Below are 14,058 nucleotides of genomic sequence, written 5' to 3' on the forward strand. Positions count from 1 at the left end.
AGTGCCACTGATATGTTTCTTCAATGTTATAGTCCTTTCCCTATATTTAGTAAAGGTAGAAAAAACCTAACTGGTCTACAGTTATTTTTTCCTTATCTTTGTGAAGTAAATTCTGAACCTCAAAGGAATACTTGGGGGACTTTTTTGCCTTTCATGGTTGTTTTTAAAAATAAATGTGTATTTCAGGAAATGCTATATGTACAGTGAAGTGTGATGAGAAAGTGAAGGTATTTTCTGTCCGAGGAACATCTTTTGAAGCTGCAGCAACTAGTGGAGGTAGTGCCAGTTCAGAAAAGGGTGAGTGTTCATTTGTATTTGTTTTAGTTTCTTATTTTTGGTTCAGACATTATATTAGAATAAGAGATTGCTTCTAGTTAAATCTCTAATGCAGGGTGTTTGAGAGCTCCATCTAAATAAATGATATTCCCAAGTTTATCCAAAAGTAAGAAATATTTATATTATTTTTTTGTACTGTGATAGTTTGGTATATATCAAAGGGGTAGGGGTGGGGTGCATTAAGATTAATTTGTTATATTGATGTAAGGATTCTTTACTGTTCTCTCATTGTTTATTATAAAAGAGCTTCAATATAATGGAAGACTGTAATAATAGTAAATTTATGGAAGGTGTTAACACTTTAATATATATAGTATCTTATTAAACCCCATAGAGAAAGGGTTATTTCAGTCTTATAGGTAGACTCAGAGAATTAAATGACTTTTCAAAAGTCATATAGCTAATACGGTGAAGGCTGGAATCCAGTCCCTTTAAGTCTTTCCGAAAATCAGAGAGAATGAAATCAGTAGCAAAAAATAAAAAAATCACACTAACAAAATTAAATTTCCTGTGATTAATTCTTTGTGTATTTCTCTTAAAAAATTATTTTTACTATAGTACTTGAACTCATACTGTTTGTTTTGTTATATGTATCAATATACACAGCATCAAGCACTTCCCCAGTGGGAATATCAGAATGGCTTGACCAGAAATTAACAAAAAGCGATCGACCAGAGCTCACAGGTGCCAAAGTGGTGGTGTCTGGTGGTAAGTCGAATATTGTAATTTTAAAAAATGATGTAAACTTAAAATACTTTGCTTTTATTAATACTTAATTTTAATGGAGCACAGGTGTTTTTTCAAATGTAAGAACTAAGTTGTGAGTATTAGTCCCATTAGGAAAATGAAATCTTGAGTTTAATAGTTTGGACTTCTGTTGCAAATCTGTTTCATTGGCACCAGGGGGAGCATGGTACAAATCTCAACTCCATAGCTTTGCAACTTGGTATCTTTGTCATTTTGACCGAGTCCTGTGTTATTCTGAAGAGTATGGTTAACTTCTGAAGCAAAGAAAGGACTGGCTGGAATCTCAAGGCTGTGCGACCCTTTGCTCTATTTTAAAAGTCTTGCAGCGCAGTCCAAGTCTCTATGGATAACTCGAAGTTTTTTCACATTTAATGTGAAAACTGTTAATATTGCATAAGACTTGCTTCTTTTTGTATACCATGCTTCTTATTTAAAAACAAAACAAACAGAAAACCCCAAGAAACAAACAAAAAGACCCATATTTCATAGCCTGCTGACTTTTTAAAACAGTGACTGCTATGATCGAAAAATCTTTCCAAACTAAACATCAAAGGAAATAATTAAGCTTCCAAACAACCTCTTATTGCAAGTGGCATTGAGAGGAAATAATTTATATTTCAGAAAGGTATATCTGATTAGTTTATTCACTTATTTTTTCAATAAATGTTTATTAGGTATATGTTCTCTGCCAGGCCCATTGAAAAGTGCTGGAGAAATAAAGAGGAAAAAAACAGATTATTCTTGCTCTTAAGGAGTTTAAAGACTAGTGGAATGTCTTCTTTCATTTGTTCAGTTAAGTATTGCTAAATATAGGAGTGACCAATATAGGTATGAATCTTGTATTTAAAGAGTTTTTGTTCTAGTGGGGAAGACTGATTTTAAAGACTAATTATACTAGTAGTTAACCAGTTATTAATTACAGAATTATAGTAGTGTTGAATGCTTTATTGGAAAAGTGCAAGAGTATCATTGGAGAACTTAGGAAAGGCTTTATAGAGAAGGTGGCAGTTGTATAATATGAAGATTCACTCATGTATATGAAGTTCAAAATTTTTACAGAATGGAGTTTATATTTGGTTAATTCTTTTTTTTTTTTTTTTTTTTCCATCTTTTTAAATGAGGTCGGGGTTTGAAGAGTGGAGAGAACTTTAAGTTATTGTATGATCTGGCAGATCAACTACATGCTGCAGGTAAGTTTATTTTCCTTACTAGAAAAATATTCCCATTTCATTGGAAATATTTTTTCTTCATTATTTCATTTGTATATAAGTCACTCAAAGCTGCAGATTTTTTGCTCTCTCTCATTTTCAACTTTTCTGTCGGAAACAGTTGTTCTTAATCTCCATGTAATTGGTGTAGCCTTCAGTGAGGAAAGGTTGTCCTTGTTCATTATTATTTATATGATACTCTTACCATTTGCCAAATTTTAGTAGTTCTTTCCATTAAAAAAAATTAAATGTCCATTTCGTTGCCTACTTCAGATTCAGGAATGCCCTTGTTTTTCTCTTTATTGCTGGTCCGACGTAAATCTCTCATACAAATAGAAATTAACATTTTAAAAATTTATGGGGAAGATGGATCTTGTTATTAAAAGTATATTAAGAATGGAATAATGGTTTTTGAAAAAAATCAGAACATTAAAAGTATTTTAGTTTTTAATTATACAACTATTAATGAGTGTATTCTTAATGTCTAGTTTGTTCTCCCCCTTTTGAGAGTTTCATGTATAACTTTCTGGCTTTTATGCTTTATATTACCTAATATATGTACCCATAGAAATAGTTATGGCTTTGTCTGAATAAAGATGTAATCTTGACTCTTTATAATCAGATGATGGTATTTGACTGAGGATATTTCATTTATTCATTCACTGAATAAATATTTATTGAGTGTCTGCTATACGGCAGGCACTATATTAGGAGCTAGGCAAAAAACAATGAATAAAATGAGCACAATGATTCAAAGTTCTAGAGGCCAGAAGCACGTTGAAATCAAGGTGTTGGCAGAGCCATGCTCCTACTGGGGAGTGAATATGTTTCCAGTTACCAGAGGCTGCCTTGGGCTTGCAGCCACGTCACTCCAGGTTCTGCCACTGTCTTCGTATCACCTTCTCCTCTTTATCTGTATCATGTCTCCCTCTGCATCCCTCTTAACACGGATATATGTGATGACATTTAAAAATCACCTAGATGATCCAGGATATGTGCCTTCTCCCAAGATCCTTAACTTTATATTGTATCTGCTGCCACACAGGCGATATTCACAAGTTCTGGGAACTAGAAAGTGAATATATCTTTGGAGGGGCCATTTTGCTGCTTACCACAGACAGTAAACATAGTAAATCAGTAAATAATAAAATAGTATGTTAGGGGCTTCCCAGGTGACTCAGTGGTAGAAGAGTCCGCCTGCCAATGCAGGAGACACAGATGTGGGCTCGATCCCTGGGTCAGGAAGATCCCCTGAAGGAGGTAATGGCAGCCCACTCCAGTATTCTTGCCTGGAGAATCCCATGGACAGAGGAGCCTGGCAGGCTGCAGTCCATGGGGTCGCAAAAAGAGTCAGACATGACTTAGTGACTAAACAACAACGAATGCGCTGGGAAACCAAAAAATAAGCCACATACCTTGCTTTATTGTAGTGGTTTGAAACTGAACCACCAATATCTCTGAGGTATGCCTGTGTACAGGAGGGTGTTCGTAGCTTATATGCAAATACAGTTCCGTTTTATATGAGGGATTTGAGCATCCTTGGATTTCAGTGTCCTTGGAAGGGTTCTGAAACTAATCCCTTGTGGATACCAAGGAATGACTGTACTAAGTTTTGAGATGTCTAATAACAGACACCCTAATAGAGTTGTCAGTTAAGCAGTTGCTATAGGAATGTGGTCATGTATGGATGTGAGAGTTGGACTGTGAAGAAGGCTGAGCGCTGAAGAATTGATGCTTTTGACCTGTGGTGTTGGAGAAGACTCTTGAGAGTCCCTTGGACTGCAAGGAGATCCAACCAGTCCATTCTGAAGGAGATCAGCCCTGGGATTTCTTTGGAAGGAATGATGCTGAAGCTGAAGCTCCAGTACTTTGGCCACCTCATGCGAAGAGTTGACTCATTGGAAACGACTCTGATGCTGGGAGGGATTGGGGGCAGGAGGAGAAGGGGACAACAGAGGATGAGATGGCTGGATGGCATCGCTGACTCGATGGACGTGAGTCTGGGTGAACTCCGGGAGTTGGTGATGGACAGGGAGGCCTGGTGTGCTGCAATTCATGGGGTCGCAAAGAGTCGGACACGACTGAGCGACTGATCTGATCTGATCTGATAGGAATGTGGAGTTTGAAAGTTTGGACTGGAGATAGAAATTTGGGAATCAATTGCATTTAGATGGTATTTGAAACTGTGAGACTGGATGAATTCACCAAGAGTGTAGATGTAGAAGAAGTCCTAGGGCTAAGCCCTAGATGCTGTAAGATTAACAGGTAGGGGAGAAGAGGAGAATGAAGACCAAAGACAAATGGAAAAGTAAGGCAGGAAAACCAGGATAGAGAGTGTGATGTTCTGGAATCTAAGTGAAGTGTCTCAGTAAAGGAAAGCGTGATCACCTGTGTCAAATGCTGCTCATAGGTCAGGGAAGATGAGAACTGAAAAGTGCCTCATTGATCAGCCACGTAGAGATCATTGGTGACTTTGAACAGTTTTAGTAATGGTGGTAGTGGGGGCAAAAACCTGATTGGAGTGTTTAAAAGTAGTTACATGGTTGTATTCACTTGATGATCAGCCGTCAAAGCTGATCATGAGCTCAGTTCATTTGTGATTTGTGTGCTTTTCTTGTATGTGTGTCATATTTTAATTAAAAAGTTTTTAGAAGTAGAATGGGAGGCCTGGCAATGGAGACAATGAATGCAAACGACTCTTTAGAGGCTTCTAACCATATGGTAGAGCAGAGAAATAGACAGTAGCTAGAGGGGGAGCAGGACCAACAGAGGAACTTTTTAAAGATTAGAAGATAATAGCATGCTTTATATGCCGATGGGAATGCTCCAGTTAAGAGGGAAAGGTTAATCATACATGAGATGAGAGTTATTGGAGTGATGTTCTTGAGTCGGTGGGAGAGAATATGAACACAGCTGCAAATTGATGGGTGAACTTGTTAGTTGGAGCAGGTTTCAGTTTTTTAGTGAAATTGGAAGCAGAATGTTAAAAGAATATTGAAAGTTTGAAGAGAGAGGAAAGATACAAAATTACAATATAGGACAGTCTGAGAGAAGTAAGGCCTATTTATTTAAAGTACAAAACAGTTAACATGGCAGAATAACATTAGCATTTTTCTGCAGTCATGCTGAACAGGACAGGTATGCCAAGGGGAGAAAGATTGTTTAGTCAGTAACCAGAGATGGAGATTTTCCACCATCTGGAAATAAGATGATATAAGAGGAGGGCAAGGAAATTGAAGGCATATGCAAAGGAGTGCTTAGAGTCATTGATAATAGAAACTGAACTGGGTAAAGAAAGAAGAGAGAACATAAGGGGAGAGAGGGACAGTGGAAAGAATTATAGCCCTCAATGGGGTCAGAGGGTTGTTGGAGTAAGGGACTAAAAGGGATCAGCTGGAATAGGGAGGTCACAGAGAGATTTTGGAAATTGAGATTGTTGATGGTATTGGTAATGGACAGATTGAGGATATGACCATGGGTATGGCTGAGGTAGCATGAAGGGTAAGATGAATGGAGAATTGCTCAAAGAATTGAGGAGCCAGGATGTCAAAGTCTTCAAGAATTAAGATAAGACTAGTATTGGAGAGAGTAACAAAGACCCAGAAGCTAAAAATCCTAGAGAAATGAAGGGAATTGACCTGCTGGTTAATAGATGACACAAGCAATATACGAGTGACATTATCCGATGACATGAGATTCAAAATGGAAGGCTTTTAAGGAGAAAGGAGGGAAAACCTTTTGAGAGTGGCAGTGAGGGCCTGGAGTACCACCTTGAGGCCCCAGTGGTATGAGGATGCTGGCAGACAAAGCAGCATCTGCTGGAGAGGATTGGAGAGGGTAAAAAAAAAATTTTTTTTAAAACCATTGTCAGTGAATGTCCCCAACAAATTGAATAATAGAACTTTAAAAATGACAACTGTTTTTTTTCTTAGTTGGTGCTTCTCGTGCTGCTGTTGATGCTGGCTTTGTTCCCAATGACTTGCAAGTTGGACAGACAGGAAAAATAGTGGCACCAGTAAGTATTGCAGTAAAATATGCCATGCAAAATTCTGTAGGGATAAGAACTATATGTATTTGTGGAACCATCATCTCAGTGAAGTGATGATCTATTCAGTGTACCTAAGCAGTTAGCCTTTATCCTGGTGAATGTGTCCTCACAGGCCTATGGATTTCTTGGCCTCAGTAAAATGTATAGCAGGTCTTAAATCCAGCAGTGTTTTTCAGAGTTTTTAAAGCAGTAGAATACTTTGTCAAATTTGTCACAACACTAAATATGAAATTGAGAGAAGCATCATTTTATTATATAGTTCACCTTAGCATTTATTTACCATAATGCCTATGTATTATAAAATTTGTCCATAAAACCGATGAATCTATATTAATGAACACAGACTCTCAAAATCAGGAGCTGTGAATTGACACCTATCGTCTAACATCTTCCTGAACACCTAGTTTATTTCTGTATTATGTCTAGTTGCATGAAATTCAGTGAATTCTGTAAATTCAGGAATTCTGATTCCGTTCTGATCCGTATTAGATTATTCTTCAATTAAAACTATTCAAAACTTAGGAATATATTGGTTTCAAAGTTGAATTACTAACAATATTGAATGATTGTCGTGTTTCTTAGATGATACAAGTTTTCAGTGGGTAGAATTCTTAGCCAGCTTAAATCTTTATTGTGTGGAGGAAAATGAGTTTTTAAATATATTTCAAAATGTACTTTTAATGTATTTCAAAACAAGATATTGTCATATCCATTAAAAAATCTCATATCTCATCAGATGTTCATTTAAAATTTCAAAATAATAAAAAAAATTTGTCTTGTCTTTGAAGTTTGTTTTGAAGAGAGTTCAATCTTTTGCCCGTTTTAAAATTGGGTTCTTTGTCTTTTTATTGCTTCCTTATTCATTTTCTTTTGAAGAGCAGGAATTTTTATTTTTATAAGATCTAATTATTGATGGTTGTTAATGCTTTTTGTGTTATTCAGCTTATTTGAACTCAGATAAGATCTCAGAATCTAAACTAGTTAGAAAAACCATGTGACCTGTTTGCTTGTGATTCCGCATTTGTCAGGCTGTGAGAACATCTATTGAGCAGGTAAATTCGAACCTTCCCTGACGTTTAATGAGGAATGGCAAATAGGTATTTTTTGGTGGAAATCTTGTTTGTCCTAGTTTACATGAATAAATATCTTTAGATTTGAATTTATTTACCAAAGATGAAGCCCACAACCTTTCTAATCAATAATACTTCTATAGCAAAGTATGGTGGGAGACAGGCTTTTATTTACATTGACTTTTCAGGAACAATACACTTGTTTTTAAGTAGCATGGCAGAATGACAGGGAACAACCTGTGGCATCCTTACTTGTAGATAAATGTCATGCAGTCAGCTTTCTTCAACATTACTGTCATGACTGTAGGATTACTGAAAATTTTTCATAAGGAATTTAAAACATATTAAAGTCTTTGAAGACTTTCTTTAACATGAATCCTGTATTCCCTGGAGATTCTGGCTCATTAACTCTGAGTTAGACTTCAGTGTATGTGTGTGTCTGTCTGTCTCTGTGTGTATTATTTGTCTGTGTGTAGTTGTGTGTATGTTTGTGTATATTTTTCTTTTAAGACTCTAAATCTTTTTTGAGCTGATTTCAAGTTTACAGAAAACTTTCAAGTACAAAGTAAAAACCTTTATTTTTGTGGACTGTTTGAGAGTAAGTTGCTGAGATGATTCTCCATCATTTCCAAATATGTAGGACATTCTCCTATAAAACCACAATACAACTTTTAAAATCAGGACATTGGCACCAGTACATTAATACCATGTGATCATCAGACCCTGTTCAGGTTTTGCCAGTTGTCCCAATAATGTCCTATATGTTTTAGCAAAGGGTTGTAATTTGTAATCAAATGTTGCATATGGTTGTCATGTGTCCTTCCATCTCAAACAGTTCCTGTCTTATTTTGACTTTCATAACCTTGACACTTTTGAAAATTATAGGACAGCTATTTTGTAGAGTAGAATGTCCCTTATTTTGGGTTTATCTTTTGTCTCCTCACCATTCAATTTAGAATATATATGCACCTTTGACAGGAATATCCCAAAAGTGATATTTCCTCCTATAAAGTGGTACACAGTTTCATTGTGTTTTATTAGGTTTTCACTTTGACTTTTGATTAAGGTGATATTTCTCAGACTTCTCCACTGTAAAGCTGTTTTTCCCTTTGTAATTAATAAATTTTTTATAAGGAGGAACTTTGAAATGATGTGAATATTCCAGTTCTCAAACTTTCAGTTTATTCATTTACATTTATTTTCTTATAAGTGAACATTGAATATTTATTTATAATAGGACTTATTGTCCCTATTATGTTCAGTGGGTGAAAATCTGTTGTTATTATTTCTGTTGATGTACAAATTGTTCCACATTTGGCCAGTGAGAAGTCCTTCTGGGGGCTTCTGTGTCTTAAGATGTTCCCATCATACTGATAGAATAAGATGTTCTAGGCTTTTTGTACCTTTGCTGTCCCAGCCCTGGCATCAGTCTTTTCTCCAGGGAGTTCTGGTTCCTTTTAGTGGAAGAATAGTATGAAACTGACATCTGAATATTACTTGTGCCTGTTGCTGTTTGGATATTGCTGTTCTCAGGACACCTCAGTGAAAAAAGTTAGGGAGTGTGTGTAAGTATGTGTGTGTAGGTATGTATGTGTAGGCAGATACACAGACTTATGTATTCATAATAATACATTGCTTGGTTTTTAAATGTTAAACCGCCTTGAGTTGCTGTGATAAATCCTACTTGATCATGATATGATCATGATATAATTTTAATATATTGCCAGCTTTCATTGACTGATGCTTTGTTAAGGAGTCTGGGGTCTGTCTTTATCAAAATAATCTGTAATTTTCCTCCTTATCCCCAATATCTATGTTCAATTTTGGTATTGGCATTATGCTGCCTTCATGAAATGAGTTGAAAGATACTCTCTCCTGGTGTATTTTCTGAATGAGTTTGTGTAAGATTGGTTTGTGTTTGTGTCTTTCTTAAATGTTTGATAGAACTCACCACTGAAGCCATCTGAGCTTTGAGTTTTCTTTGTTGGAGCATTTGACAGTTAACTCAATTACTTTGATAGATTTAGGGCTATTCAGATTTTCTATTTTGTTTTGAGTCTGTTTTGCTAAGTGATGTATTTAAAGGAATTGGTTCAGTTCTCTTAAGTTATCAAATATATTGGATAAAGTTGTTTATACAATCTTGCCCTGTTTCCTTTCATTGTTTGTAAAATCTGGTGTGATAGCTCCTTCTAAATTTTGCAGTTTGTGTCTTCTATTTTTTTGTTTCCCTTTCCTACATCAGTCCAGCGAGGAATTTATAATATTAAACATTTATAATGATTCAGCTTTCTAAAATAACAAGTTTATTGACATACAATTCATTTACCATACAGTTTATCTAATTAACTATTTAATTCAGTGACTTTTAGTTTATTTACAGAATTGTATAAACATCGCCTGTCAGTTCTAGTACATTTTCATCATCTCCAAAAGAAACTGCACAACTGCACTCGTCTTTTCTTTTCAGCTCCCCAATCCTAGGCAATTACCAGTCTACTTTCTGTCTTTGTGAAAGTAAAAGTGTTAGTTGCTCAGTTGTGTTTGACTCTTTGTGACTCTGTGGACTGTAGCCCACCAGGCTCCTCTGTTCATGGGATTTCCCAGGCAAGAATACTGGAGTGGATTGCCATTTCCCTCTCCAGGGGATCTGCCCAACTCAGGGATAGAACGTAGGTCTCCTGCGTTGCAGGCGGATTCTTTACCCGTCTGAGCCACCAGGGAAGCTCTTTCGTCTATATAGATTTACCTATTCTGGACATTTATGTAAGGGGAATCATAGACTAAATGGTCTTTTATGGCTTTTTAAAAAAAAATAGCATGTTTTAATTTATTCATGTTATAATATTCCTTTTTATTGCCATATAGTAATTCCATTGTCCGGATATACCACATTTTATGTATCCACTCATCATCTGATGGAAATTTGGGTTGTTTACTTTTTGGCTGTTATGAATAATCCAGATAGAAATATTCATATACAGGTTTTTGTGTGGACATATGCTTTCATTTCTCTTGGATATATACACAGGAGTAGACTTGCTGGTTCATATGATAACTTTATGTTTAACCTTTTGAGGAACTGTTTTCCGGAGCAGCTACACCAAAAATGAACCAATTCTTAACTTTGTTAATTTTTCTCATTGTTTTCTTTTTATTGATTTTTGCTCTTAATTTCTTTCCTTCTGCTTACTTTAGATTTACCTTGCACTTAAGGTAGAACTTTGCTTCATTAATTTTGTATTTTGCTTTTTAAAATGTAAATGTTAAAGATATAAATTTTTCAGTATTGAAATTCATTAAATCTTATTTTATGGCCTAACAAATGCTGTATTGTGGTGAATATACCTTGTGCACCTGACAAGAATGTATATCCTGCCATTAGACACTGCAGGAATACTTTAAAATATGGCAGCAGAGATATGTCTCAAATGAAACAGAAAATTTTGAAAACACAGGAAAAAACGGACAAAGCTTTGGTGAACTGTGGGACAACTTTAGGAGATCTATTATGTGTGTAATTGGAGGAGAAAAACTCAGATCTCAGATGCTCAACATACCAAGAGAAGGAAACAGGAAGGCAACTACAGGGCATGTAACAGTCAGATTGCTTAAAGAATGATTAAAAGAAAAAATCTTTTTTTTCAAAAAAGAAGTCATTTTATTTTTAGTACATTTGCTTTGGAGGGAGAGCCAATTAATTGGAAAGAGTGCATAATTTAACCAACATCAGATCGCTCTGCCGCATTCCCTGTTGAAGCTTTTCTTTTTCAAAGTCTTTTCTTATTAAGGTTCTTACAGAGTATTGAGCAGAGTTCCCTGTGCTATGCAGTAGGTCCCTGGGTAATCTGTTCTAAATATATCAGTGTGTATGTGTCACTTCTAATCTGTCCCTCCCCACCACCCACTCCCCCTGGTAACAATAAGTTTGCTCTCTTAAGTCCATGAGTCTGTTTCTGTTTTATAAATAAGTATGTTTGTACTTTTTTTTTTTTTTAAGATTCTGAATGTAAATAATATCCTATGATATTTGTCTTTCTCTGTCTGCCTTACTTTACTCTTTCATATTCTTTTCCATCATAGATTATCACGGGATGTTGAATATAGTTCCCTGTGCTGTAGAATAGGACTATCCTATGATCGTTTGCATCTGCTAACCCCAGACTCTCAATCTTTCCCTCCCTCACCTCTTGTCCCTTGGCACCACGAATCTGTTCTCTATGTCTATGAGTCCATTTCTGTTTCATAGATATGTTCATTTGTATGATTTTTCAGATTCCACATATAAGAAATATCACATGATAATTGTCTTTCTCTTTCTGACTTACTTTGCTTAGTATGATAATCTATCCATGTTGCTGCAAATGGTATTGTTTCATTCCTTTTAATGACCTGAGTAATATTCCATTGTAGGGCTTCCCAGGTGGGTCAGTGAGAGATGCAGGAGACACGGGTCCAGTCCTTGGATTGGGAAGATTCCCTGAAGTAGAAAATGCCAACCCATTGCAGTATTCTTGCCTGGAAAATTTCATGGATAGAGGCCTGGCGGGCTACAATCTGTGGGGTTGCAAGAGTATTGGACGTGACTGAGCATGCACGCAGTATTCCATTCCTTATATGTACCACATCTGCTTTATCCATTCCTCTGTTGTTGGACATTAGGTTGCTCCCATGTCTTGACTATTATAAATACTGCTGCAGTGAACATTGGGATGCCTGTATCTTTCAGAATATTGGTTTCCTCCAGATATATGCTCAGGAGTGGGCTTGCTGGATCATGTGGTAGATGTAGTTTTAGTTTTTTAAAGAATGTATAGTGGCTGTACCAATGTATATTCCCATCAATAGTGTAGGAGGGCGCCCTTTTCTTTATACTCTCTCCACCATTATTGTTTGTAGAATTTTTAATTTCCACAATGGCCATTCTGACTGGTGTGAGGTGATACCTCATTATAGTTTCGATGTGCATTTCCCTAATAATTAATGATGTTGAGCATCTTTTCCTATGCCTCTTGGCCTTCTGTGTGTCATAAATGTTAGTTTCCAGATTCACTGACTTTATGGCTTTCTCCAGTTAATGATCAGCAAGCACCTTTTATTACTTTAAGTGAAAACAAAATGAAGACCTGAAATCTCATAATCAAGAATTGTTTTCTGGCAGACAAGCAAAGTTGTTTCATCTGTGTTTATGGTTGATATAATTATATTCAAAACCCATAAATAAGGTATATCCACTTCAATACTGATAAAAAGAAACTCTTAAAAGCAGTGAGAGAAAAGTATAAATGAACTCAATATTCCAGTCAAAAAGCAAGAGATCGCTGGATGTATAAAAAGCAAGACTTAACTGTATGCTGCCTATGAGAACTACATTTAGATAGAAAAAGATATGCCATACTCATAGTAAACATGAGGAATCTGAGTTGTCTTTATTAATATCAGGTAAAGCGAACTTCAAGACAGTGAGTACTGCCAAACATAAATTGATGGGCCATAAATTGATGAAAGGATCAATTTATCAGTAAGACAGAACAGTCATGAATGTGTAAGTATCCAATAACAGAACTTCAAAATACATCAAGCAAACTCTGACAACTAAAGTGAGGAATAAACAAATTTATTATCCTAGTTGGAGGTTTCGATACTATACCTTCTCCCAATAATTGATGGAGTACTAGACCAAAAAATCCAGTTAGGATATAAAAGATCTACATGAGGGAGAACAAGCTATCTGTAAATCACACAGCAAGTATTTTTGGTTTTATTGGCCATAGAGTGTCTGTCATAACTACTTAACTCTTCTGTTGTAGAGTAGGAGCAGCCATAGACTTGTAAATAAATTAATGAGTTGTATTCCATTAAAACTTTATATACAGAAACAGGTGGCAGTCCAGGTTTGGCCTATTGACTTAGCATTTATAGGACACTGAACCACCTTTTTTTCCTCTACTTTTATTCTAGGACTCCAATTGCTCATATTTTAGATATCTTTATATTTTTCTGTAGATTATTTAAGTTTTGTTCATTCCTTTTCATCTTTTTTTCCCTCTGCTCTTCAGACTGAATAATTTTCATCGACTTACCTTCAAGATTACTGACTCTTCTATAATTCCTGATATGCTATTAAACCCAGCTAGGAAATTTCTTATTTTTTATTTTTTAGTTCTAGATTTTCATTTGGTTCTTTTTATAGTTTCATTTCTCTGCTGAGGTTTCTTATCTGTTCAAACATTATAGGTATCTTTCTTTACATCCTTGACCATACTTGTAATAGCTGTTTTTAAATTCTTGTGTGCTAATTCCAAATTCTTGGTTATTTCAGGGTTGATAAACTTTGATTGTAGGTTTCACATTTTCCTGTTTCATTATGTGTGTAGTACAATGGTTCTCAACTTTTTTGTCTTGGGACTCCTTTTAAAATTTGTTGAGGGCCCTCAAAGAGCTTTTGTTTATTTGGTTCATAGGCAGTGATGTTTATTGTATTAGAGATACAAACTTAGGAATTTTTAAAATGTTTATTCGTTTGAGAAATTTTTAAAATGTTTATTCATTTGAAATTAATAGTTATTTTATTAATTAATTATTAATTTTTATTAGACTATAGTTACCTTCAGTTCAGTTCAGTTGCTCAGTCGTGTCCGACTCTTTG

The 14,058-nt window shown here is 35.5% G+C and overlaps 1 protein-coding gene across 1 annotated transcript in view; it reads left to right on the forward strand.

Annotated features, from left to right (window-relative positions):
- The window catches only part of ETFA (electron transfer flavoprotein subunit alpha), a 70,147-nt gene that overhangs the window by 19,235 nt on the left and 36,854 nt on the right, over positions 1 to 14,058 (forward strand). Inside the window, exons 6-9 of the mRNA XM_006044406.4 lie at positions 187 to 297; positions 943 to 1,044; positions 2,205 to 2,273; positions 6,224 to 6,306. Coding sequence (XP_006044468.1) covers positions 187 to 297; positions 943 to 1,044; positions 2,205 to 2,273; positions 6,224 to 6,306 — 365 coding nt within the window. The remainder of the gene's footprint in view (positions 1 to 186; positions 298 to 942; positions 1,045 to 2,204; positions 2,274 to 6,223; positions 6,307 to 14,058) is intronic.

Source organism: Bubalus bubalis, chromosome 20 (genome assembly GCF_019923935.1).
Source record: "Bubalus bubalis isolate 160015118507 breed Murrah chromosome 20, NDDB_SH_1, whole genome shotgun sequence".
Lineage (NCBI taxonomy): Eukaryota > Metazoa > Chordata > Mammalia > Artiodactyla > Bovidae > Bubalus > Bubalus bubalis.